Here is a 26,433-nt window from a genome sequence, read left to right on the forward strand (position 1 = left end):
ACGTCTGCCCCGCTGTCACACACGTCTGCCCCTCTGTCTGCCCCGCTGTCACACACGTCTGCCCCTCTGTCTGCCCCGCTGTCACACACATCTGCCCCTCTGTCTGCCCCGCTGTCACACACATCTGCCCCTCTGTCTGCCCCTCTGTCACACACATCTGCCCCTCTGTCACACACATCTGCCCCTCTGTCACACACATCTGCCCCTCTGTCACACACATGTGCCCCTCTGCCTGCCCCGCTGTGCCCCTCTGCCTGCCCCGCTGTGCCCCTCTGCCTGCCCCGCTGTGCCCCTCTGCCTGCCCCGCTGTGCCCCTCTGCCTGCCCCACTGTGCCCCTCTGCCTGCCCCGCTGTGCCCCTCTGCCTGCCCCGCTGTGCCCCTCTGCCTGCCCCGCTGTCACGCTCCCTATCACTCCTCTGCCGCGAGCCAGCCATAGAAAAAAAAACAAAGAGCACATAAACTTACCAATACGCGCGGCGCCGGGACCCAGCAGACTCCTCTCTCCCACAGCAGTCACTGAATATCGACGTCAGTGACAGCTGCTGGAGAGAGAGGAGTCTGCTGGGTCCCGGCGCCGCGCGGATTGGTAAGTTTATGTGCTCTTTGTTTTTTCCTATGGCTGGCTCGCGGCAGAGGAGTGAGAGGGAGCGTGACAGCGGGGCAGGCAGAGGGGCACAGCGGGGCAGGCAGAGGGGCACAGCGGGGCAGGCAGAGGGGCTGCCTGCCCCGCTGTTTTGAAGTGAAACTTGTTTTGAAGTGAAACGTACGTTGAGGTTATGGGTAATTGACGTCAACATTGACGTCATACCCGGAAGTGGAGCCAGCGAGCGGTTCGGCCGCTAGCGCTCTGATACTACTGACTGTGTGTCTGTTGTTTTGAATTCACTAAGCGCTTTATATATATTTGGCTAGGGAATCTATGGCATGCGTTATAACAGTCAATACACTCACATTGATGGTACTATATTAACGCTGTTATTAGTCAGGGCCTTCTAACCCTATGGCACATATCGATCTGTGATATTCTTTCACTTGGGTTTTTTGCCAATCCCCATTTATTATTATCATTTAGTATGGGGCTGACACTTTAGGATATCCCTGGCAAGAGCGCTTTATACATATCTTAGCTAGGCAATCCTAGGCATTTGTCACAGTCATTTGAGGCGCCTATACCAGGTTATTATATATGATTTACTCTGTCCTATTATCAGATATGGACACCTAGAGAAATGTATTTTCATATTACCTGGCTCCACTATCCTTAATTTTAATACACATTGCTCTATTTTCTTTTCACCATATTCTATCTTTTTTTAATATTTTACCAATGAGGTTATATACCATCATCTAGATGGATATGTTTTCTATTTATTAATAATAAAGGCTTTTTGCCCGTAACTATTTAGTGGTAATTATTGAGTTACCCTTCCAATGTGGACAGGAGTGCTTCCAAATCCTCTTTTTCTGATCCCTTTTTATGTTCTATTATGGTAGGGAGCACCCCCTCATTTATGTAGACTGATTTCTATATACTTTGAGGCATATCCTAGCTCTGTGCAGGACATTATACAATCTTTTGAGTTTACAAAGTCACAATCTTTTCAGCAGATGGTTATGACAGACGAGATGCACAGATCTGAAGATAAATCGTGTAGGTGTGTACACCTGAATTGGCAAGCTCATGGGGATTTTTAATCATTGGTAAAATCATTAGAGATATATCAGGAGAAATGTTCTGTAGTGTGTGCCCAGCTTTAGGATACAAGCTGCTTGGTACTTCAGATTTGGGAGAGTTAAGTCTCAAATTTTTTTTTTGTTAGAATCATTAAATTGTATGCTGAACTAATTAATTTGCATGCTAAACTTAGGGTTTTTGATTCCAAATGTGTGATTACTTTTTGGAGTTTATCCATCTATCTTTCAGGGGCAATGTATGAGACAGTACGAAAAACACACATTAACTTTCGTAATAACATAATTTTGAAGATTCCCTAGTTAAACCAGGGATTCATTAGGTTAGTAAATTGTAGGATTATTGGGGTAAAGCAGACTTTAAATATTTTTTCGATAGTGGCTGGGATCTGAATGCCTAAATGAGTGAGAATTCTTTTTCCATATAGGATTAAATTTCGATTGAAGTTGGTTAAGGTAGTTGTAATAATATTAAGTTTGAGAGCTTCCGATTTTGTGGTACTTAATTTATACAGGAAGGCACTACTGTAATGGTCTAGAATGTCATGATGAGTCAACTATGAGGTCTCTGGGTTAGTCACAAACAGTATACCATCTGCAAAAAAACCCCATCTAACTTGTGTGTGGTGCCCTTCAAGGTAACACGAGTAAATCTAGGGGAAGACTTTGTTGTCTGGGCAAGGGATTCAATAGCAAATACAAACATTAGAGGGGAAAGGCGGCATCCCTGTCTAGTACTATTTGTCATTTGTATTGAATCAGACAGAAAGCCGTTGCTCAAAACCCTGGAAAAAGGTCCGTTATATAAGGCCAGAATTGATCTCAATATATGGTCTCGAAAACCAAACCCAATAAGGAACTCTTGCATAAGGTTTTTTTTTTTTTCCTTTAAAAGTTTTTATTAAGTTTTGAAACATTTTCCTTGAGGGGTACAAAAGAAATAAAAAAAAAAAAAAAAAAAAAGGGGGGAGGCGGAAAGGACAATAACAAATGGGTAAGAAGGGAGGGGAGAGGGTACACATTGGGTAAGGAACACAGCAATATATCAAAAGCTTTCAACCAAAGAAGATACATCAAAAACCCTTTCAATGCTTTATACTAGACACATGAATGTACTGGGTGACCCAACCCAATATCATCCAAGTAACCAAAGGCATATATTATACACAACTTTAACTCTTGAACTCTCCAAATCCTTCCTAATCTATATATTTAAGACCTTAGTTCTTGCACTTTGCTGTGCATCCCGTTTCAGTGCCCCCTCACCATCTGTCATATATACATGCCACACCCGCCATTTCACCAAAGGTGAAGCAGTCGCTGTGGAATAAGGCACACCAAGCGTTTCCATTTCAAAACGAAAATTAGTTTTAGAAATAACTTTTGCCATTGGATGAGGGAGGGGCTGTTTACACAACTGGGCGATCGCCGCTCTAGCGGCTATAAAGATCTGCCCCATCACGTATCTATCCCACTTCGGGATTGAAGCTGGGTAGTGGTGTAAAAGAACCAATTCAGGGGTAAAATGTACGTGATATCTAAATACTTTATTAAGGAGTATGGATACCTCATTCCACAGGGGCTGCAGCACCGGGCAGGACCAGAACATATGAAATATGTCTCCCTTCTCCGAGCAATTACGCCAACAAGTTGGGGGGGTGGATGGCCATATTTTATGTAGTTTTACAAGTTTTACTAACATTTCTGTGTGGTTGAGGCATTTGGTCATTTTGAATGAATTCAAAAAGATACGCTCCCAGTCCTTCTCCGAGAGATCCAGTCTGAGATCTGCCTCCCACTGAAGCTGCACCTTAGACTTGGGTGGGTCAATTTGCGCCTGCAAAATATTATACCAACTCGTTATGCCTGCTTTGTTATTCCCCTTAGGAACAGATTAATCGGTCCGCCCATAGTACTATACTACTCTAAATTGACTAAGAGGCGGGGTTGCAAGCCAATGTCTGATCTGCAAGTACTTGTAGAAATCCCCTCTAGGCAAATGGTAAAGATCACATAGGTGAGTAAATGATAAGAGTCTACCTTCATCAAATAAGTGGCCCAGTGACTGAATACCTCTAGCTGTCCACCCTGTCAGATTAAAGTCAGGAATCTGTTTAGCCGCCGCTTGAATGGACACGTTAGCTGTTGGGCACACCAACCCCTCCGTATTTCTGCATAGTCGATCCCACGCTACTAAAGCGTCCCTAGTAAGGGCCAGAAAACTGTGAGCAGGGGGCCTCCATTCTTTGGGCACCCATAGAAGATCTACAAGTGGAAAGTCAGGGTTGCAGGCGCGCTCCAGGTCCACCCAAGCCTTCTCGCCCTGTGGCAGGTACCAGTCTCTCACCTGGGACAACAGACAAGCTTCTTGGTAATTTCTCAAGTTTGGAAGGGCCAGGCCCCCCTGGGATTTCCCCCGAGTCATGCGTTGCATTGCCATACAAGGAGGCCTAGCTCTCCAAATGTATGACTTCATGATTGAGATCAGTTTGCTCATTAATTGTGTAGGTAAGCGGAATGGCAACAGGCGGAATAGATACAATAGTTTCGGGAGGAGCGTCATCTTGAATATGGAGATTCTGCCCAACCAGGAGACCTTGTAGCACATCCAGGTTGTTGTTAAAGATATCAATTGTGTCTGCAGTAAAGAGAAATTCTTATCTATAACTGAGTCTAGTCCCGGAGTTAACTGTATACCCAAGTATGTTATCTCCGTAGATTTCCATATGTAATTAAATTTGTCTTTCAGCCGCCGTAGCCTCTCTATAGGGACAGTAATTGGAAGGGCTTCCGTTTTAGTAGTATTAAGCTTGTAGAGGGAGGCTCTGCTTAAATGGGATAAAATGTTATGGATTGCTGGCAACGAAGTCTTCGGTTCTGCGACAAATAGCATGATGTCATCAGCAAACAAGCATAACTTATGTACCACTCCACCTACAGTCACTCCCTTAAAACTCTTGCTCCATTCTCACTCTCACTGACAATGGTTCTATTGCTAGAAGGTAAATAAGGGGGGACAGGGGGGCAGCCCTGCCTAGTACCATTAAGAATAGGAAAATTTGGGGACAGGAACCCGTTGCTAAATACTCTTGCAGACGGGTTGGAATACAATGCTAGAATAGCTTTCATAATATCTCCCCTAAATCCAAATTGTTCGAGGACTTTTATCATATAGGGCCAATGGAGTCTATCAAACGCTTTTTCCGCGTCAAGCGAGAGTAAGAGCATAGCCTCTTTGGTTTTGTGGGATTGTTCGATAAGATGGAATATACGCCTCGAATTATCCGGGGGTTGTCCGCCTTGTACAAAGCCTACTTGGTCTGGATGTATTAGTTTGGGTATAACCGAGGACAGTCTATTGGCAATAAGCGTCGCAAAAATCTTGATATCTGTATTTAAGAGGGCTATAGGCCGATAATTTTTACAGTCAGAGGGATCTTTCCCGGGCTTAGGGGTGACTATAATATGAGAGATAAAGTTTGCATAACATTTTAATACAGCCTTTTAAATGCTTTTACAGCATCAAGGGAAAATATAATTTTGTTACGACTCCTTGAAAACAACCCCACCAAATTCAGGATCCTGCTGGTATTATCAGACGCATGCCTAATTCCAGCCATACTAGGTCTTTGGATTAATTGTGGAATAAAATGGCTTAGTTCTTTAGCTATAAACTTGGCAAAAATATTTTACATCAGTGATTAAAAGAGCAATAGGTCGAATATTTACAGTGTATTTTGACTACTTAAACCTCTAACATTTCTTTTGGGAAAATTCCACACTCAGTAGCAGCATGAAAAAAGTTTGGATAAAATCTTGGAAACCTCAATATATTATAGTTTGCCTTGAAAAAGGTCTTGAATTTGTGTGTTTGTGGCAGTGCATGCTTTAGAATGAGTGTTTATTTTAGGAGCAGTGACACCTTTGTAGAGTATAGGGAGCAACCCTAGATTTTGAAAGCGCTTATGAGGAGTACATATATTTCTTAGTTGTATATTGTGCCTTTGCTACTAATTGAATAATTTTCATATTAAAATATACAAATAAGTGTTCTTGAGCCAACAGACCAATAAGCAAGCTAAATCAGTTTCTCTTTAATCTCATGTTTCTACAATCAGAGTTATGTATCCATTTTCTAAATAAAGTGTAAAATAAATTTGCAATCTCTACTCCAGTAATACAGCCACTTTAGTAAAACATTGCTGTATAAGTCCATTTTTATATGTTAATGTATTTTATAAATACATTCACTACCACTTGTTAGTAGATATAAAGTACACATTATACTGTAGATTACCTACACTATTGAAGGCTTGGAAATATATTTGTATTTAGTTTGCTTCAGCAAATCTTAATGTTTGCAATTTTTAAACTTTTAAATAAAGATGTAACAGTAGGACAACAAAGCAACATTCAACTGCATATTCAGCACATTAAATTATCAGCAGTCTACTTGAAACTACTACGCACTATCATTTAAAAGGGACATGAAGCAATTGAACATGTGACATTGTTTTACATACAGAAACTGGAGATATTTTGTGTAACGATGTTTTTAGAAGTGTACACCTAACAGAAGAGAGTTCTACAATTCCAGTAAGAAGGCAATCTGATATCATTCATGTACCAAATAACGAGAAAAATCAGTATAGTTTCTATAGCTGTACCATAGAGAGAATGGGAAGGCATATAAACCACATTTGCTGTACTATTTGTGATACTGTATGCTACAGGCAGCAGTTAAACAGCCTATTTGAACCATTTTTGCTAGATTTTATTTTTCTAGACGACTTTATCCACAGGGCAATCCACAGGGTTAGTAGTACTTGCCCTTCGCAGTTCTGAGTTGCATGTAGAGGGCAAGGGCAACAACAACTCTTCCTTAGTAGTCAAAGTTTAACATTAGTAGTAATTAACTAATTCACGTACTACTTGAAGTCTAAACAGTTGTTAATATTCCAAGCATAAATCGGTATGATAAATCTCACAAACAAAGGAGAAGCATGGTTAATGAATAAATTGCAATGACATTTTAACTTGGTTATTTACACTGGTACTTTGTCGTATTTAGGGCTAAAAGGCTATGCTTGCTTAACATTAATTGAGAATATTAAACCCTTTGCCATTTCCTAAGACCCAAGACTCAACCTGAATTTGTTTATTCCAACAATTTGATTTGTTTGGCAAACCATGCGGTCTGCTTTAATGAATAATGCTGACTAGATACTTCCATGAAATCTATTAATCACAAAGATTACAGCAATAGCAAACAAGTGTGAAAGTGATAAATGGAACATGTTAGAAGAAAAGCAGGGGCATAGTTACTTATTGTATTATTAATAATGTGTTTGTTATGCAACAGTGTTCTTCCTAAAACTTGTTAAAAAGCAACAGGGTTTACAATGCAAAATATCTCTCTCTCTCATATATATATATATATTATACACACATATACACACACACATACACATATATTATATACACACACACATTATTTCAAAGGAGATCATCAAGAGCTGCCCATTGTTTTAACAATGTGATAAATATGACAAGCTACTGGGTGAACAAGCCTCAACTGTTAATGGTACAGAATAAACAGAGCACAATGAAAGGGAAAATATATCCTATATATTTCTTTTTCACAACAGGCCTGAAAGCTAGACGTCACAGTCAAAAATTAGGAACCATCAATTTTGTGAATAAATATCTGCAGTGTCGGTGTGGGTAACCAAACAATATTAAACATATATAAATATACACAGGAACTGTTTCCACAAGCCAGATTAAGTAATTACACAATTTGTGGCAAATTGGATCATGGAAAACCCTGTCCTGCCCACTTCACTAGGAAATGGGTGGGATCCATGAGAAAAGGCTTGTTCTCCCAGGCGTCTAAGAAAACTAGACAAATTTCGGGAGAGTATGCAAATACGCATATAGCCAGTTTCACACTTACTCTTCCTGATTGAGATAAGTCACCTTATGTGAATGTTGACTGCTACAAAATTCATATACCGGTATATTAGGACATGTTAAATATAAATGTTCGTAATAGTCATACACGTAACTCCTTTCATGCGAAAAATGTATCCAAAATTCAAATGCTTAATTGTTCACAAGTTCTTATACTTTGTCTTATAGTTGTATAGCCAAATAAAAATCTATGGCAATACTGTCTTTTCATAGCTAAATATACAGTCAAGTCCATAAATATTGGGACCAACACAATTGTCATATTTTGGGCTATATACACCACCACAATGGATTTGAAATGAAACAAACAAGATGTGCTTTAACTGCAGACTTTCAGCTTTAATTTGAGGGTATTTACATTCAAATCAGGTGAACAGTGTAGGAATTACAACGGTTTCTATATGTGCCTCCCACTTTTTAAGGGACCAAAAGTAATGGGACAAATGTGTGAGCTATTCCCTCGTTATTTCATCAAATTAAGCAGGTAAAAGGTCTGGAGTTGATTCTAGGTGTGACATTTGCATTTGGAATCTGTTGCTGTCGACTCTCAATTTGAGATCCAAAGAGCTGTCACTATCAGTGAAGCAAGCCATCATTAGGCTGAAAAATCAAAACAAACCCATCAGAGAGATAGCAAAAGCATTAGGTGTGGCCAAATCAACTGTTTGGAACATTCTTAAAAAGAAAGAACGCACCGGAGAGCTCAGCAACACCAAAAGACCCGGAAGACCACGGAAAACAACTGTGGTGGATGACAGAAGAATTTTTTCCCTGGTGAAGAAAAACCCATTCACAACAGTTGGTCAAATCATAAACACTCCAGGAGGTAGGTGTATATGTGTCAAAGTCAACAATCAAGAGAAGACTTCACAAGAGTGAATATAGAGGGTTCACCACAAGATGTAAACCATTTGTGAGCCACAAAAACAGGAAGACCAGATTAGAGTTTGGCAAACATCTAAAAAAAAGCCATTACAGTTCTGGAACAACATCCTATGGACAGATGACAAATATCAACTTGTGATGGGAAGAGAAGCTTATGGAGAAGTAAAGGAACTGCTCATGATCCAAAACATTCCACCTCTTCAGTGAAGCATGGTGGTGGTAGTGTCATGGCGTGGGCATGTATGGCTGCCAATGGAACTGGTTCCCCTGTATTTATTGATGATGTGACTGCTGATAAAAGCAGCAGGATGAATTCTGAAGTGTTTCAGGCAATAGTATCTGCTCATATTCAGTCAAATGCTTCAGAACTCATTGGACGGCGCTTCACAGTGCAGATGGACAATGACCCGAAGCATACTGCAAAAGCAACCAAAGAGTTTTTTTTAAGGCTAACAAGGGGAATGTTATGCAATGGCCAAGTCAATCACCTGACCTGAATCCGATTGAGCATGCATTTCACTTGATGAAGGCAAAACTGAAGGGAAAAAGCCCCAAGAACAAGCAGGAACTGAAGACATTTGCAGTAGAGGCCTGGCAGAGCATCACCAGGGATGAAACCCAGCGTCTGGTGATGTCTGTGTTCCAGACTTAAGTCTGTAATTGCCTGCAAAGGATTTGCAACAAAGCAATAAAGAGTTAAAGATTGATGTAGAATTGTTTAGTTTGTCCCATTACTTTTGGTCCCTTAAAAAGTGGGAGGCACATATAGAAACCGTTGTAATTCCTACACTGTTCACCTGATTTGAATGTAAATACCCTCAAATTAAAGCTGAAAGTCTGCAGTTAAAGCACATCTTGTTTGTTTCATTTCAAATCCATTGTGGTGGTGAATCGAGCCCAAAATATGAGAATTGTGTCGATGTCCCAATATTTATGGACTTGACTGTAGGTCTATGACAACAGTGTCTTTACTGGCATCAATAACCCTTATGTTCACACTGTAAGGCAACCGGATACATACTTCAAGGGCCGCATTGGGCCTCCAACTTTCAAAAGGGCCGCATTTTACTCTTAATTTCAGTAAGAAGTGGGTGAATAAATGTAAGAATAAATTGAGGTGGGGGGTTCAATTGACCGCGTTACTCTCGAAAGTAGCGCTGCCTACGCAATATTAACATTCATACAGTAATGCTAATCTGAATTTCTGCTCGTAGCTCCCTGAGCCGCAAGCAAATTTAAGTGTTAAAAATTAATGTACTAAGGGTAATAATGCGCACTATTACCATAGCAGTAATAGTGAGCAGGCAGTGCTACTTTCTAGAGTAACGCAGCCAACTGAATTCCCCCCTTTGAACCAAAGAAATAGGCACCAATTTGTAATAACAAATCAGTAGACATTTTAAAACAAGTGTTACAAGCTGCAACAAACAAAGCTGACAACAAAGCAGAAAGGAGCTGGTGGCTGCCGATGAAGGCTTGGAGGTCAGCATGCAAGCACTTGGACCACCTGTTGACCATCACTTAAAAATAGGAAAATAATCAGTGCCGTGGCTACAACATTACCATTGACCTGGACACAGTGCAGATTGAAAAGTGGGGGCCAGCAAAGTTAGATAAGACCACCAATAATAGTAAGCACCACCTGTGATTCTGTGCTACAACAACGTGTATGACATTTAGGGGCATATTCAATTGTCGGCGGAAACTCAGAAAATCTAGCGGCCCGCGCATGATTACCGTTATTGCGGTAATCGTGCGCGGAAAAACTGTTAATACAGTAATTTACTCGCTGGATTTCAGCTCGCAGCTCCCTGAGCTGAAATCCAGCTATCCATTACCGCATTAACGGTAATAGTTTTTCCGCGGCGCGGAAAAAAAAAAGGAATGGAATATGCCCCTTAGACTTACACAAAGACTGCAGAACTACAGACATAAAATTGTAACAATACCCCAGTTGGGAAAATAAATGTGAAGTCCTGAGACATTTGCATAAATATTTGCATTCATAACTATAAATACATTACTGCATGAACATACATTTTTTGAGAACACCTAGGACATTGTTACCATAGAGCTAGATTTGTCAATATTGTGACAATGCTGGGAGGCATGTACCTCCCCCCACTGTCATTGGCTTTTATGTAACTAAGACACTGCAGTGTTTCAACCACAGGACTTGGACAATTTATCATTTGAAATTTGAATGACATATCTGCACAAAAAGGAATTAATAAGCACATTAATAGTACAAATATATAAAGATAAATTCATGTATTTCTTTATTGGAATGATTATTGTTTAAAATGTTTTTTGCACCATGTAAACATTTCTTTTGAAATCTATTCACATTTGCTGGGTCATAACATATCACCTATCTTACATTAACACTATTAGCACCAAGTTCTTTCTGCATAATTATGGCTTCTATATTAAAGGAGGTGTGGATCACCTATCCCACTCCCACGGCAGCTTCCAGGTATGGAGACGCAGCATAAATATCAGTGTGCATAATACACTACTCTATTTGATAAACATGTTCTAATTTCACATACATTGGAATATACATAGATTTGCTTTAAATAGTTTGCATGTTTCTTGCAATGTTTATTAAACTAATAACAGGATAACTTTGTTGATGTAGATTTCATAATGAAAATTGGAGCATGTTTATTCTGCTTAGAAATTTAGATTCTTCTTCATATCTCCAAGACTGTCGAACACCTGTTCTACAGTAAGATTTTAGGAGACAAGATTACCTGTCTTTTAAACACCTTTTTAGTTCACTGCAATAATCACTGTAGGAGTCCCTGAAATTCCTTTATGTACACAATGTACTCAAATTCGACTTAACCTGGATGAAAATTTAAAACAAATGCTGAAACACACACTCCCATAACACCCAACTGTCCCGATCAAGTCCTGATTTGAGGGGACTACCCTGACCTGTTGATGTCAACATTTTTGCCACCCCTGAATTTTAAGTACATCATTTACAATATAGCCTGAAAAAAGGAATGTCGTGAAAGAGCTTTGGTCTATAGACAAAACCATAACAGTTTTAAAAAGCCATAGCAGGAAAAACTATATAAATTTAAAGACTGCCATGACACAATTATTGGCCCCCTTTGAGCAATTCAAAACCTTTTTTTATTTTACTTTAAAAAAAAAAAAGGGCTAGATTAGACTCAAGCAGGATAAATTAGAAATTAGTCACCTGATAAATTGTCAGTGCTCAAATGACTTGAATTAACCAATGAATGATAGCATTAATGTTGAAAGAGGTCATATTTTAATCCGTTACTTTGTCAGAATAGTGAAGACGAGAGCTGTCTGAGCACATCAGATGTGCTATTATCACCAAACACAAGACCTCAAAAGGGTACAAGGCCATCTCCAAAGACCTTGGCATCACAGTTTCAATAATGTGCAATGTTATTAATAAGTTTACTACTCATGGAACTGTGAAGAGGGATGTGTGGATGTGGGGGAAAGGAAAATCTGTGAGATAAGTTGGTACGAACTGTGGAAAAACACAACGTAAAACGTCCAAAGAGTTGAAGGCTGACCTGGAACAATCTGGATTGTTTCAACTTGTACTACACTCCGCGCACTAAACTAATAAGGGCTTTATAGGTGAAAGACAAGGATGACCTCACTGGTGGGAAACGAGACATAAAAAGGAATGACTGATCTTTCACCAGGAAGAATGTGGTATGTCTAGGTATATTTTGGCAAATGTTCTGTGGACAGACGAAAACAAAATAGAGCTCTTTGACAATGCAAACCAGCATTTGGTTTGTGTGTGACAAAATTAAGCTTTTAAGGAGAACTCAACCCTACCTATGGTTAACCATGGTGAAGGATTCATGATGTTGTGGGGCTGCTTAGCTGCCTCTGGTACTGGAGGCATTGACCAAATTCAAGAAACCCTGAGATCAGAGGATTATCAAGGCATTTCAGAGCAAAATATGGAACTCAGTGTAAGAAAACTAGCTTTGGGTCGAAGAACATGGGTTCTCCAGGACGTTAAAGACTCAAAACAAATCGAAACGAACAAAGCAATGGTTAAAAAGGAAATATGGACTGTTTTAAACTGGCCAGCAATGAGTTCTGACCTTAATCCAATTGAATATCTTTGGAGGGAGCTAAAATTTGTAATTAGGAAAATTATGACAAATATTAAGGAAGGGTGTCTTTAATACTGTCCAGGTCCTATTTTATATTTAGTCTTTGACATTACTACATGTATGTTGAAAATAATTTTTTGGGTTCATAACTTTGGACATCCTATTAAAATATTCTGACGATACAAAGTTGGTATATTTCAATCTATTTTTGAACATATTGTACAGGTTATACAAACAATATCAAGGGTGCCAATAATGTAGACCAGAACTGTATTATTGCTCACTTTAGTGAGCAATACATACAGTGAAAGGAGAGAAAAGGGTGGCTTACCATTTCAGAAGCGCTAGGCATAGCCTCTGGGTGGGTGACACACTCCTGAGTGGTGTGGTCACTCTGTAACCATGTTCCCATTTCATGTGCTGGGAAGACTGTAGGAAGTTTTAGACATCTTCAACAGAAAATGAATAGTAGCCGTTACAAAACTGCACAGCAAAGATTGCTAATTTGCAAACATCTTAGGTTTGGTCAAAGCATGGGAACTTTTACATTAAAGAGTTGGTCAAAAAAATAAAAAAAATAATGAGCAGACAAATATAACATTTTTGGGCCACCACATGCGGCCAGTATGGTCTGTGTGTACCACAGCATTGAGCGCCAATGACTGAAAATGTGCAGGAGGTTTGGCCACCATTCTACCATAAACGTGAGGGTAAGGGTGATGGTGGTGGAAAATACTGTCACAGGCACTTTATGATATTCTGCTCTGTGAACTTGTAGGACACATTTTAAGGAACATGGCTGTTCAAGGTTGAAATTTTCAATTAGTTGATCTGCAGTTGCTTGCCTGTTTTGTGTTGCAGAACATGGATATCACCATCCTAGACTATGCACTTACACCCTTGGTGGATAATCCGGGGTGAAAGGACTTTAGATTCTTGTTGCTCGTAAAACCCATGTTGTCCTCGTTCGTTTCAAAGTCACTCAGGTCTCTTCCTGCAGTTATGCTGTGTGCAAAAATACTCACTCATGCCCAGATATTATTTGTTGATTAAAGCACAAGCCACTCCTGTGTGGAAGTCCTTGCTTTAAATATGCTCGTTGCTCTTCATTTACTAGACGTCTCCATTTATTTTGCCTACTACCGATACATATTTATGAATTAATCTTGTACAACCAAAAAAAAAACAAAAAAACTTGTATCTTAGATTCAGAGGTCCTTGAAGAAATTTTCAGATGCAGACAAGATCAGAGATAGCATAGCCCATAAAACATTTAAGATTGCACATTATCTTCCACTTATGAAGTAGAATTTATTCAGCTGCACAGCTAACCAAATAACCAAATAACAAAATGTGCACCTGCCAGTTTAAAATATGGAGTGGGGTTGAAAATGGTTAGGAGCCTCTTGAAACGTGTCACATTGCTGAAGACAATGTATGCTTCCTTTTTTAAGGAATCCAGTAAGTTGTATTCCAAGTACAGAACCTCAGGGCAAAGGAACAGTAAACATGAAGAGACATCTGCAAACAGTGGTCCCTTCCTGTTATATCAATGAAATGTGCAATTCAGTGAGTGCTTCAGGAACATGGTCTTCCAGAACACTGATGGATGAATGTTCCATATTATGACAACCACAAAAAAACGTTTAGTCATTATGATTTCTTCAGAATAATAAACATGTAAAAATTCTAAAAATTGCCAAATGTAATATCACCAGTAAACTTCACATTTTTCTTTTGTCACATAGGTAAAAAGAATGAAGATGCAAATGTATAGATACCAAACCTTTAAAAGCAGTCTAAAGCATCATCACCATTTATTTATATAGCGCCACTAATTCCGCAGTGCTGTACAAAGAACTGACTCACATCAGTTCCCCCACATCAGCCCCATTGGGCTTCCAGTCTAAATTCCCTCACACACACACAGACACAGACAGCCACAGACTAGGGTCAATTTATTAGCAGCCAATTAACCTACAAGTATATTTTTGGAGTGTGGGAGGAAACCAGAGTAGACCCACGCAAACACGGGGAGAACATACAAACTCCCCGTTCAATTCCACTCCGCAGATAAGGCCATGGTCGGGAACTGAACTCATGACCCCAGTGCTGTAAGGCAGAAGTGCTAACCACTACACCACCGTGCTGCCCAAGCAGAACGCAGTCAAAACATTAATTCCTTGTGCTTTACAATACACATGGTTCATAGACATCACCTTTATTTTATCTGTGTGGCCAGAAAATAACAATTGTTCAGGAACAAAATGGTCTCATAAACCACTGAGTTTTCACCACCGGGACTGGAACAGCCAACAAGCAACCTGCAAGTATCTGTGACCACATCTGCTGGCCACACTGCTTGGGATATTTCCAATACAGTTGTTGGCCCTGCTTGCTGAATACCTGGATCAGTAAAATTTCCATTACCTTAGTAACTTTTGTACATGCACACGATCGCTCTTTAAGGATTTGTTTACTATTACTACACTTGAATTAGAAAATACATTTTTCGACTTTAAAAGTGTATTATCTAAGGCAATGCAGAACTGTGGAAACTAACAGAATGTATGCAATCCTAAGTACTGTATTTAACAATACCAAGGTCAGAGTACTTCGTGACAAATCGCCAGTTTTCAAATAGCGGGTGCAATACAATAGCAGCAACTATATCTTTTGTATCTGTTTGACATTGAGAATAGCATTGCTGAGGGCAGGGTAGGCTATTTTATATACGCAAACATGAAATATGCACTTTAAAAGTAAGAGAGGCAGCTGGATCATAACAACGTTCCTAACTGAGTGCTTATAATTGTCAATTCACACCAGTTTTATATAATATATATTTGCTGTAAGAATGTAAACAGATTCTATTTTTAGCCATTTTTTTGTATTCAATTTGTAGTGAATACACTGGATAAAGAAGTGACCATACCCTCACAAAAATGTAACCACTTGCCACGAAAAGCACTACACAGTCTACTCTGGATTTGAATGATTTTATCAGGATAGGGAACCAGTTTACAACCATGCCGTCTGCAGTGTTCATACGGGAAGGAGCCAGAGCCAAAACGAGATTAATTTCATGCAAGGAAGTAAGATCTGCAGTCTCTAATCATTATTCAGCCTAAACAGTTGGCCATCCCTGAGGCTGACTAAACAGATCCAAGTGACAAGAATGTTTTTCCAAACGTTTTCAGTTTTCACAACAAAAATTGGAAGCCACAGGTACAATGTAGTAAAAAACCTCTTCTATCCTAATTTATGGCTTTATAGTCTGATATTTTTTTTTTATTATTATTATTTTTAAGTAAGGCAGACCTTGCCATTGGTGACACAGTAATATCTGTGAATCAAGAGACAAGTCGGGCAATAGCCTCTTTTTTTAAATATACCTGATGGCAATATATATTTATAAATAACAAAAAAAAAAAAACTAACATTACCAACCCCACCCTTGCTGACAGTCCTCATTTATATAAAAGAATAAGCTTCTAGATGCTACTTCAAGATATAGGCTGCTCCGTACTATAGTGCAACTCCCCACACGCTTTCTTAACAACATTTCACTTGGGGCCTGAGTCATTAAGGAGAGCAAAGCATAAAAAAGGAGTAACATTTGCATCTGGGTAAAACCATGTTGCATTGGAGGGGAGGTAAATTTAAAATGTGAGGACAGATTTATAGTTGGGTTAGGGCATGTCCTAGATCAACTTTAAATTTCAGTGTAATAATAAAGCTAGTAAGTATGTGTGTTAGATGAAAAAACAGCCAGTATTTATCTTATGTGCAAAATAATAAACTAATTTGCACCCCTTACATTGTAACATGGTTTGTCCCAGAGAACATTTACTCCTTTTTTGGCTTAATGACTCAGGCCCTTGGTCTTTACATACTAAATACAAAAGGCATTTAACCATTTTAAAGACTCCCCCAGAAAGAGGAATGCACATAAGGCATACAGTGCAACAGAAGTCGTAAAGTATAATATATATATATATATATATATATATATATATATATATATATATATATATATATATATATATATATACATATATATACATATATATACACAATAAGAAAGGTGTGTTGGTGCTACTACAAGTGAAAATATCAAGGGATAAACACTATTGACTACAATAGTACCAAAGTGTTAAAAAAAAAAAAAAAGAAGAGGATACTGTAGATAGAGAGTGCCCCCCTTTTTCATATATGCTGCTTATTTCATCAGTCTCCAGTAAACGCTATAAATCTCAAGGTGTCCAATGTTGAACTACATTTTTTTATATACACAGTGATAGTGCACACATTCCTCTATTCGCAAGCACCCACTGTGTTAACCCCCTCCCCCCCTGATCATTGACCCTGTGCTGTAAGTTCTTTTCCTATTGTATCATTACATTAATTGTAATTGTTACATGCGTCCATTGAAGACAAAAAATAAAAATAAAAAAAGGTGGCCCCATAACAGATTTATACATACACACAAACATATATATCAGAGTATCAACTGCAGGGGTGCATTTCCTCAGTAACTAAATATGAACACATAAATATAGTACAGGAGAGAAGGCACTCACCATTTCGGGCAAACTAGAACATGGACAACGTTTCCCAAAAGCATATACACAAACATACATACGTACGCCTAAAAAAAATGCCAACTTGCAAGAGAATTTTGCAGCCTTAAACCATCCTAGGTCCCATAATGGTCAGTGTTTATGTGGATCTCAACCGTAGTAAAGTGTGAAGTGATATTACATAAAAATTTTCATTATCATTCATTACTTACCAAATAAATTACTTGAATGCCCTTGCTTTTGTACAGGTTTCAGTTCGTTTAATCCCCATGCATATCGTTTATAATTATCCCAGGAAAATTTCATCATCTGCAGGGAAAGGGAAATAGGGTCACAAAATAGTAAAATACAATTTGTCAAATTAGAATCTGTTGCTTTATGCAATTCTCAATATACTAAAATAAATTGCACAAAAGACAGATTTCATGTAGCAACTCTGCTAAAATATTCTGCCAGTGGGAGCAAATATAAATTCTAAATTAGATAGCTATGACATTCACTTTAAAAATGTTACCTAAGACAGTGTAATAATGACAATAATAATTTAAAATACTTCTTATATTAGTAATTACAAAAGGAAGGAAAACAATAAAAACCACAAGAAAAATTGACAAAGTTGTACAGCTAAAAAAGAAAAGAAAAAGCTGCCTTCCATAACTGTTCATCGGATCCAATACTTTTTCTAGTAGTTTTGGAAATAAAGTAAAACATGATTGCTTGCTATGGGTTAGAGTATTTTTCTCAGTTACTGATTCCCTATCTTTTTAGGTCTTGTATTTCTGCATAAAACTTAAATATTTGCAAAAAACATTTTAAATGCATTGATGTACTTACAACTACTATATATTTGCCAAAATTTCATAGGGCGTAGAGCATTAACTGTTCAATATCTGCAGATGCAATGTTGCGAGTGACTGAAAAGGATGTTTTGATAAAAAAAATATATGGCTAAACAAGATGAAATGACAATTGAATAGGTAGGACCAAACAGGCCTGGAAAACAAGTAAAACATTTTCTGATGAGTCTTCATGCTATTGCAGAGACCAATAGCACACAACGTAAAACAGGACTGCCTACCTTTCAATGACTACACTGTAGGATACTTGTGTACACAGCAAACCCAAGCAACATGCCAGCAAAAAAAAGGCCTACAGTTACATTTATGGTAGCTTCAAGTCACAGCCAAGAGGAGGAGAAAGAAAGAACCTCCAGATGTTGTCCCTTCCTATCCTGATACAGACACCCACCGGCCCCCCTGCCCACCCACACATTCTCCGACCGGTCCCCATGCCCACCCACAAACCGTGAAAGTCTGTAGGAATGAACTGCAGCAAATAATTTAGCACCCATTAACTGACTGACTATACTCAGTAAGCTATTAAGTTTGAAAATTTTAGATTTCTTAAAAATTGCCATGTATAGGAAAAGGGGTGTAGACCTAATCCATGAGAGTTAAACATTCTTTTTCATGTATAAAAAACACTTATTCTTGATGGATCTTTAAATCCATTTGATATTGTAATTGAACAATTTTCATGTGATCTATTATGAATGTTAAATGTACTATTTAATTCAGAAAAATGCAGAAATGGATAAACTTGCAGAATTCGGTATACAAGACAGGTTGAAAGGGTTACAGTATTTTGCCTAATTCACTTTCCTTTCACAGTAAGTTCATCTAAGCAAGGCTTAAAAAAGTCTGTGTGAAAGTGCTGTATTTTTAGATGCATTTAAAAGGATATATTTTATTGTTATAAATGCTCCCAGCACAAGCTGTGTGTTGCCTAACTTCTCCAGTAAAAATGGAAACAAGCCATGTAACAGAATGAACTAAACTGCAGGACTTATGCAAGGGGTTACTTATTTAGCCCTCTCTTTGTTTCAATTTAGTAACAGAATGGAACTCAAATGTTCCTGTAGTTCTCTTTTCCTTGCCATTAGAAGACAAAATCATTATGAAAGTAATTTTAAAAAAAATCCACCAGCAACACACAAATAATCTAAGTTCACAATACACTACATTCTGGGGAGAGAAACATAAAAGACTAATTGCTAAAATGCTCTCAATTATGAAGAACGTCAGTGTGGAAGAAATCCACCTACTGCTTAAGCATACTCAAAAACACCAGGTAAAAACACGTAAAATGAATGGGAAAGCATTTAATATGCAGAAATAACTCAGGTCCTAAATATAAGCAAAGTCTTCATTATTAGTGACCAATACGTTCTGTCTTTAAATAGCTTCCTAATAAAAGGCAAAATTAAAAAGAAAACACTGCTCTGAGTTGTAATGTAACCAGGTTATTCACAAAGCTTTGCGACTTTCAACCAATTAATGTTTTTTTTCCCACAAACTTAAAAGCTCTATATTGCTCTAAATAACAGTTCCTCCAAAACTATCTAAAAAGCTGCAATCTGAAATACTTTCGTTGATCTAGTTAACAATATGTTTTGTACTTGTGTAACCAACATTTTTATAGATGGATAGGGAAAATATCCTTATAGAAAAGCACAAAATCTCTGTTGAGGAGACTGATATCGCAGCAGAGTCTCTTTGCAGGAACATATTTAAATTTCAACACTCAAAGCTCATTCCTCAAGAGAGGGTCACCTGCCCTCTCTCCATGTACATGAAGGCAGAGGGAGGTAAGGCGGCGGGATGGGACTGTGCTTGGAATAAGTATACCATTTGAAAGCCTACATCATGTGCCATGTGACTGATCAAGATGGTAGTTGCATTACACTGATCAAAGTGTAAATGCTTGAAATCAAAAAAACAAACAAAAAAAACCAACAATGTATCTTGGTAATATACATAAAAAACCCAATTTGTTTTCAAGAGATTGCAGCTCTAATGAACGCCTTTTTAATATTCACGATTTCCCCTGCATATTCTAATTTTTTCTAGGCAATTAAAGTTTTAGAATATTTGTTAACGGTACAATTGTTCACCATCGCAAACAATGTTGCTGTGCGTTGACAGATTTCTGTTTTTGAAATACCTATTTTATGCTAAATGTATTACTGTGCACCCTTTTAAATCAGAAAGTGAAAGTAATGACAAGAAAAAAAATTGGCACCTTAGACTTAATATTTGGTAGCACAGACTTTGGTCAAAATATCTGCAATCAACCACTTCCTATAACCATGGATGAGCTTTCTGCACCTATGTACTGTCAGTTTGGTCCACACGTATACAAACTGCTCCAGTTCTCCCAACTGTTGCTTTCTCATCTCTTCACAGTTGGCCTAGGACATTTAGGTCTTTCAAGCGTGTTTGGGGTTATTTTCCTGCTGGAAGACAAATGACAATGACGGAGAACCAGCATTTTGACACTGGGTTCAACATTGCACTCCGAAATGAGCTAGTAATCTCCTGATTTCACAATGCCAAGGTGTTCTCTCTACCATTAGAACAATTCAGTTATGTCTCTTTCCAGGGAGGCTGGCTACAGTGCTATGGGCCTTAAACACCCTAACAACATTATGCTTGGTAGAGCCTTGATATTGTAGCCAAGCATGGACAAGCTTCTGTTTAGGCTCATCGGACACTTCCCCCGCCTTTCTTTTCTCCATGCTCACTAAGGTACATATAGTGACACAAAAGAGAAGGAGTCCTCTTTATTCAAACTTGTTTAAAGAGTCAATTGTATATTGCAGACACCTGCTACTCACGTACTTGAAATTTAATTACTTCTAACTACTTTTAAAAGGTTTTGTCTGTTCCGTTTAAGAATTTCCGTGTGGACTAAGCTCCAACATTCAATTTTTCTGCTTTGAGTTTTATTGTTCTGCAAACCAAATAAATGTGTGAAAAATATATATCAGTTCTACCTTAATCAAAACACAAGCATGTCAGTTAAAGAGAAGGAAAACATTTTTTGAGAGACACAGCAAATTAATGGCTTGTTCAGTGCCTGATTAAACAATATATAGGCTGACTACGCTGCAGTATAGGACACTTGGTTTTTGGGGGCGTAAGGTGTTTGCCACTTGATCCATCACTGCTGATCAGCGCCAGGGTGTCAGCACCTTCACCCACCATAAATGTCTTTCACAAACCACCTAGTGTTACTTCATGTGACTGTCAGTAGTGTGTGTGTGACCGATTGCCATTAGTGTGAGTGTGCCATTGTATTAATCACTAGTGTTAACATATAATCTTGGCACACTCCTTTCTCCCTGCTGGTGCAATTATATTTACTCTCCATACCACACATGTGATTGCACCTGGGCCATTTTTTGTTACATATATTCAAGCCTCTGAACTGGGAATATCCACATATGCCTTTTGACAGCTTTTGATGTGTCATACATTATTAGACATATGAATAGCTGGTAGAGGATCCATTTATAATTATCCTACATATTGCCCTTTAATCCTACCCCCAATACTGATTACAAATTGCTCAACTTTTCAATAGCTTGTCATAAAATAGCTTTACAACATTACCAGAACAGCCTGCTGCATGTAGTTTATCACATAGTGATAAACTACAAGCACTATGATAAACTACAAGCACTGTGAAATGATGTTCTTTCCACTTACAGATTATGGGTCCAACAGTGCTCTCACTGGAACATTCAGCAGTTTAGAGATCCTTCTGTGACCAATGCCATCAGTATGTTTTGCAACAATAAGGTTGCAATGGTCTTGAGAGCGCGCTTTGCTTTAACCCATCATGAGCCGTTTCTTGTGCGACACCTTCGTAATGAGACACCTTTTTACAGGCCATCGGTTGTGGCTGAACCAGCTGGCAGGATTGCTTTCTAATTACTGATAGATTTCAGCTGGTGTCTTGGCTTTCCATGCCTTTATATACCTCAATTCTTCATGTGTTCAATACTTTTTTCCCGTGTCATTTCACATTATTACACAAAACTAAATTTATGGACATCTATGGTTTGATTTCTTTGCGTGTGTGGATTGCAAGGGTTGTTGCTGACATTTGGTGTAAATATCATTACAATAGCCACATTAAATATATATTTACTGAGAAAAAATGTTGATGTGTTCAATACTTATTTCACCCTCTGTATACATACAAACAGATATACACATACAAACAGATATACACATACATATCAGCCCCTACATTAAAACCAACTGCCTTATATTGTGTAGGTCCCCCATGTGCCGCCAAAACAGCTCTAAGCCATTGAGGCATTTACACCACAAGACCTCTGAAGGTGTCCTGTAGTATTTGGCACCAAGATGCTGGCAGCAGATCATTTACATCCTGTAAGTTGCAAGGTGGGACCTCCACGGCTCTGACTTGTTTTTCAATCACATCTCACAAATGCTCGATTGGACTGAGATCTGAGGAATTTGGAGGCCAAGTCAATGGCTTCCTGAAACCATTCCCGAACAATTTTTGCAGTGTGGCAGGGCTCATTATCCTGCTGATAGAGGTCACTGTCATCAGAGAATACCTGTGCCATCAAAAGGTGGACTTGGTCTGCAACAATGTTTAGGTAGGTGGTACGTGTAAAAGTAACATCCACATGAATCCCATAGCCCAGAGCATCACCCTGCATTAGCCAGCTTGCCTTCTTCCCATAGTGCATCCTGGTGCTATTGCCTCTGCACATGTGCCCATTGTAGGTGGTGGACAGGGGTCAGCAAGGGCACACTAACCGATCTGCCCTGTAAGCAGAAAGCTGCGATGCACGGTGTTCTGACTCCTTTCTATCATAGCCAGCATTAACTTTTACAGCAATTTGTGCAACAGTAAGATCGGACCAGACTGTCTAGCTTTCACTCCCCACAAGCATCAATAAGATGCTCATGGGGAACCCAAAAATGTCTGTTAATACGATTAAGATATCTAAATGACCACACCATGAGCACGCTATTCCTTTATTTTAGACAAAGCAAATAGAATGGCTTATAAGTAAAAGCTGGACAAATATTTCAGTTTCCATGTTAAAAATTGTGGCAGGTGATGCATACTGCTGAATACACTGGAAATAGTGAAAAAAACCACTACTACTATGTTTTGGGAATATGGAAAAATTGCCCCTTGAAAAGAGCCTGACATTTCACAGGCGAAGGTTCTGCAGAACTTAAATCGGAGTAACTATAAGAAATTTGGGTGACCAGAAGATTTCAGTAATGTGATTTGCCTTTCAGCAGCACATCGGTCTCCTAGTCAGCCGTCTGACGAATACGATGCATGTGTTGTAGATTAATAAACCTAGCACCAAAGCAAAAATCCATGATTTGCACAAAAGAGAATAACTTGTGTGAAGAGCACAAAAAGCATATTTGCGTGAACAATCTCTAAGGCAGAAACTAGACTGACCCAAACTAGCAATATTAAAAAAAATTGCAAAGCAAATTTCCCATAAACATAAGTGTTTTTGGATACTTTGTTGTAGGTGCCTATGGATTATAAGGGGGAAAATTCAATTGGGACAGTTAGCAAAAATTAACACAGATTTTTGCTTGTGGCTCCCAGGACTTGGAGCAAAAATCTACGTTAAAATTACTGTACTAACGGTAATACTGCGCACTAGAATAACGCGGCCAATTGAATCGGGACCTAAGAATGCAGTGATTTCTTTTTATGTTTTTGACCTGTATATTAAAAAGGGTAAGGTCTGTGCGAAAATGGAAATGAACTAGTTTGCTCTTTCAAGTCAAAACATGATTCAAAACATTACAAGATACAAATTGTTAATTTAATTTAAAGCTGCTTATATTATAGGCTAGTCCATACAGGAATTTCTTGCCAATACTGAATTACATCTTAATGCAAGCATGCTTCTATACATTTTGCAATTACCACCAGCTAAGAAAAGCTTTGACTTAAGATCTTATACACAGATACAAATAACAATTAGAGGAAACTGCAGATAAGATAAGATGGCATCACACTAAGTAGAGTCAAAATATCAGAGGCAATGCAATTAAAACAGGAATCTGATTAAACAGCAGGTCAGAATTCTGTGCAGAGATGAGAAGTCTATATGTTTGTGATGCACTGCATTCTATAGTTCCTTATCTTATTAAAACATACTTTTTATTAAAATATTTTAAAAAGTTCTTTGTTTAGGTTTATTAAGGTGTATAAATGTTAAAAAAACAAAAACCAGTAAAAAGACTAATTACAGAAAGGTGTTGAACGATAGTGTATTAATGTATTTGCCGTGTGATACTGCTGTCTCTTGTATTTCAGATGTCAAGAATTATTTCAATATCTATCGTTTTGCGTATCGACTTGCAGAGTATAGAAAAATCATTTTATTCCAAAATTACTTTTATTAGATCACTCTTACTACCATAATCATCACTGTTATTAGGATTTTTTTTTTATTATTTAAATAAATAAATATTTAGGTGGTATATAGTGACCATATATGACTTACTTCAAACTATTACATTGGTAAAATTTATGTGGACATCAAACAGTATTAAAAAAAAGTTCTTCAAAGCTGGTTATGGTTTAAGCAGCAAATATATTTGATCAAATGCTACGGCTTTGTCATGGCCTGTAAAAATGAGAAATGTTTCTGTACAGTAACTGCGGTAATGGTGCTCAGGAACACAGTGTACAAGGTTCCTATGGAATATGGCGTCTATTTGAATCGGGCCCCAATGTCTAGGCTGTTGCAAAATACAATTTAATTGTTCTAGTGTGAGCATATTACTGTCAGGTAGCTCTGTTTTTCTTTTAGAAAATGGATCACAAAATATATTGATCAGGCAGAGGATATTCAGAATATGATCTGTGAACATTGGCCCATCTTTCTCAAGGATGAGAAAAGAAAAAAAAATCCATGAAAAAACAAAAAAAGTTTTTAAAAGCTGCAACCACTGTCAAGCCTGTAAAAAGAACAGACATTAGGAGCACCAAAACAGTGGAAATAGTATACAAATCCAATGGATTGAAGTTTCCAATTAAAGATAAGATCACTTGTGACATTGTTGACATTATTTACCTATTAGAATGTCCATATGCACTACAGTATATTGACTGCACCATAAGGAGCCTAAATCTATGGCTTGGTGAACACAAAAGAAACATACCCAATAAAGTTAAAACACATAGCGTATCTAACCACTAGGCCTTAAAACACAACAAAGTCCTCTCAAGCTTAAAATTCATATGAATTAAGAAAGTTACAAAACTTGGATAGGAGGAGACTTTATATCCAAAATCTCTAAAGAAAAGGCTCTGACTTAAGTACACTGGCCCCAATGGGGCTGAACCTAGACTTTGATCTGGGAAGCTTCCTGAATACCTGAATGATTTGTCCATTTTTAATTATCACCATGGAAAATTGTGGCTAAGCCAAAAGTTGCCACCCGATTACACCAACCAGGTTAAAAGCTTTCAACGATTTGTCTTGCGCATGCACCAGGAACTTCATACACAAATCGATAATGTTGATCAGACTCCAGTGTTTTTCGATATGCTTCGCAACAGCACTATTGCACTAAAAGGATCATTGACTGTATCTCTAAAAAACCAGTGGTAATGAGAAATTACAGTGCACAGTAATGCTTGTTGTTACAGCTGATGGAAGGAAGTTATTGGCTTACAAAATTTTCAAGAGGAAAACAATGCCCAAAGCAAAACAATTTCCCCACGGAATTCATATACAAGTGCAACCAAAGGGTTAGATGGACTTTGAAATCATGGTGGATAGGATTAAAACTGTGTGAAACAGAAGATCGGGCGTGCTACTAAAACAGCCGGCTCTGCATATTTTAGATTTCTGAAGTCACATAGTGAGCGAAGTGACAACTTCTCAACGGAAATAAGACTCAGATAGATGTTGAATGACTATCTTGCAGCCACTGGATGTAAGTGTAAAAAAGACCACATGCTCAGTTTTTACAATGAGTGGCTCATGAGCTGTGATCACCAATTGACACCCGCTGGAAATATTAAGCACACGTCCTTGGAACGTATATGCACGTGGGTAGAGTCGGTACCTTATACCACACAAATCAGTTGTCAAAAGCTTCAAAAAAAAAGGAAATTTTGAATGCAGTAGATTGATCTGAAGATGACTCACTGTGGCAGAGCGACGACGAAGTAAACACATATGATACGATTGGTGCTGAGGACAGCGCGTCAGATAACAAAACCAATGATATGGGCACAGAATATTCAACTATATATGTCCGTACTTCGCAACACTAATAAATTTTCTCAAGTG

At 38.3% G+C, this 26,433-nt stretch overlaps 1 protein-coding gene across 1 annotated transcript in view; it reads right to left on the bottom strand.

Annotated features, from left to right (window-relative positions):
- Positions 1-26,433, bottom strand: part of MAN1A1 (mannosidase alpha class 1A member 1) — a 191,747-nt gene that overhangs the window by 121,426 nt on the left and 43,888 nt on the right. Inside the window, exon 2 of the mRNA XM_075202996.1 lies at positions 17,474-17,570. Coding sequence (XP_075059097.1) covers positions 17,474-17,570 — 97 coding nt within the window. The remainder of the gene's footprint in view (positions 1-17,473; positions 17,571-26,433) is intronic.

The sequence above is a fragment of the Mixophyes fleayi genome, chromosome 3 (assembly GCF_038048845.1).
Source record: "Mixophyes fleayi isolate aMixFle1 chromosome 3, aMixFle1.hap1, whole genome shotgun sequence".
In the NCBI taxonomy this organism is placed as follows: domain Eukaryota; kingdom Metazoa; phylum Chordata; class Amphibia; order Anura; family Limnodynastidae; genus Mixophyes; species Mixophyes fleayi.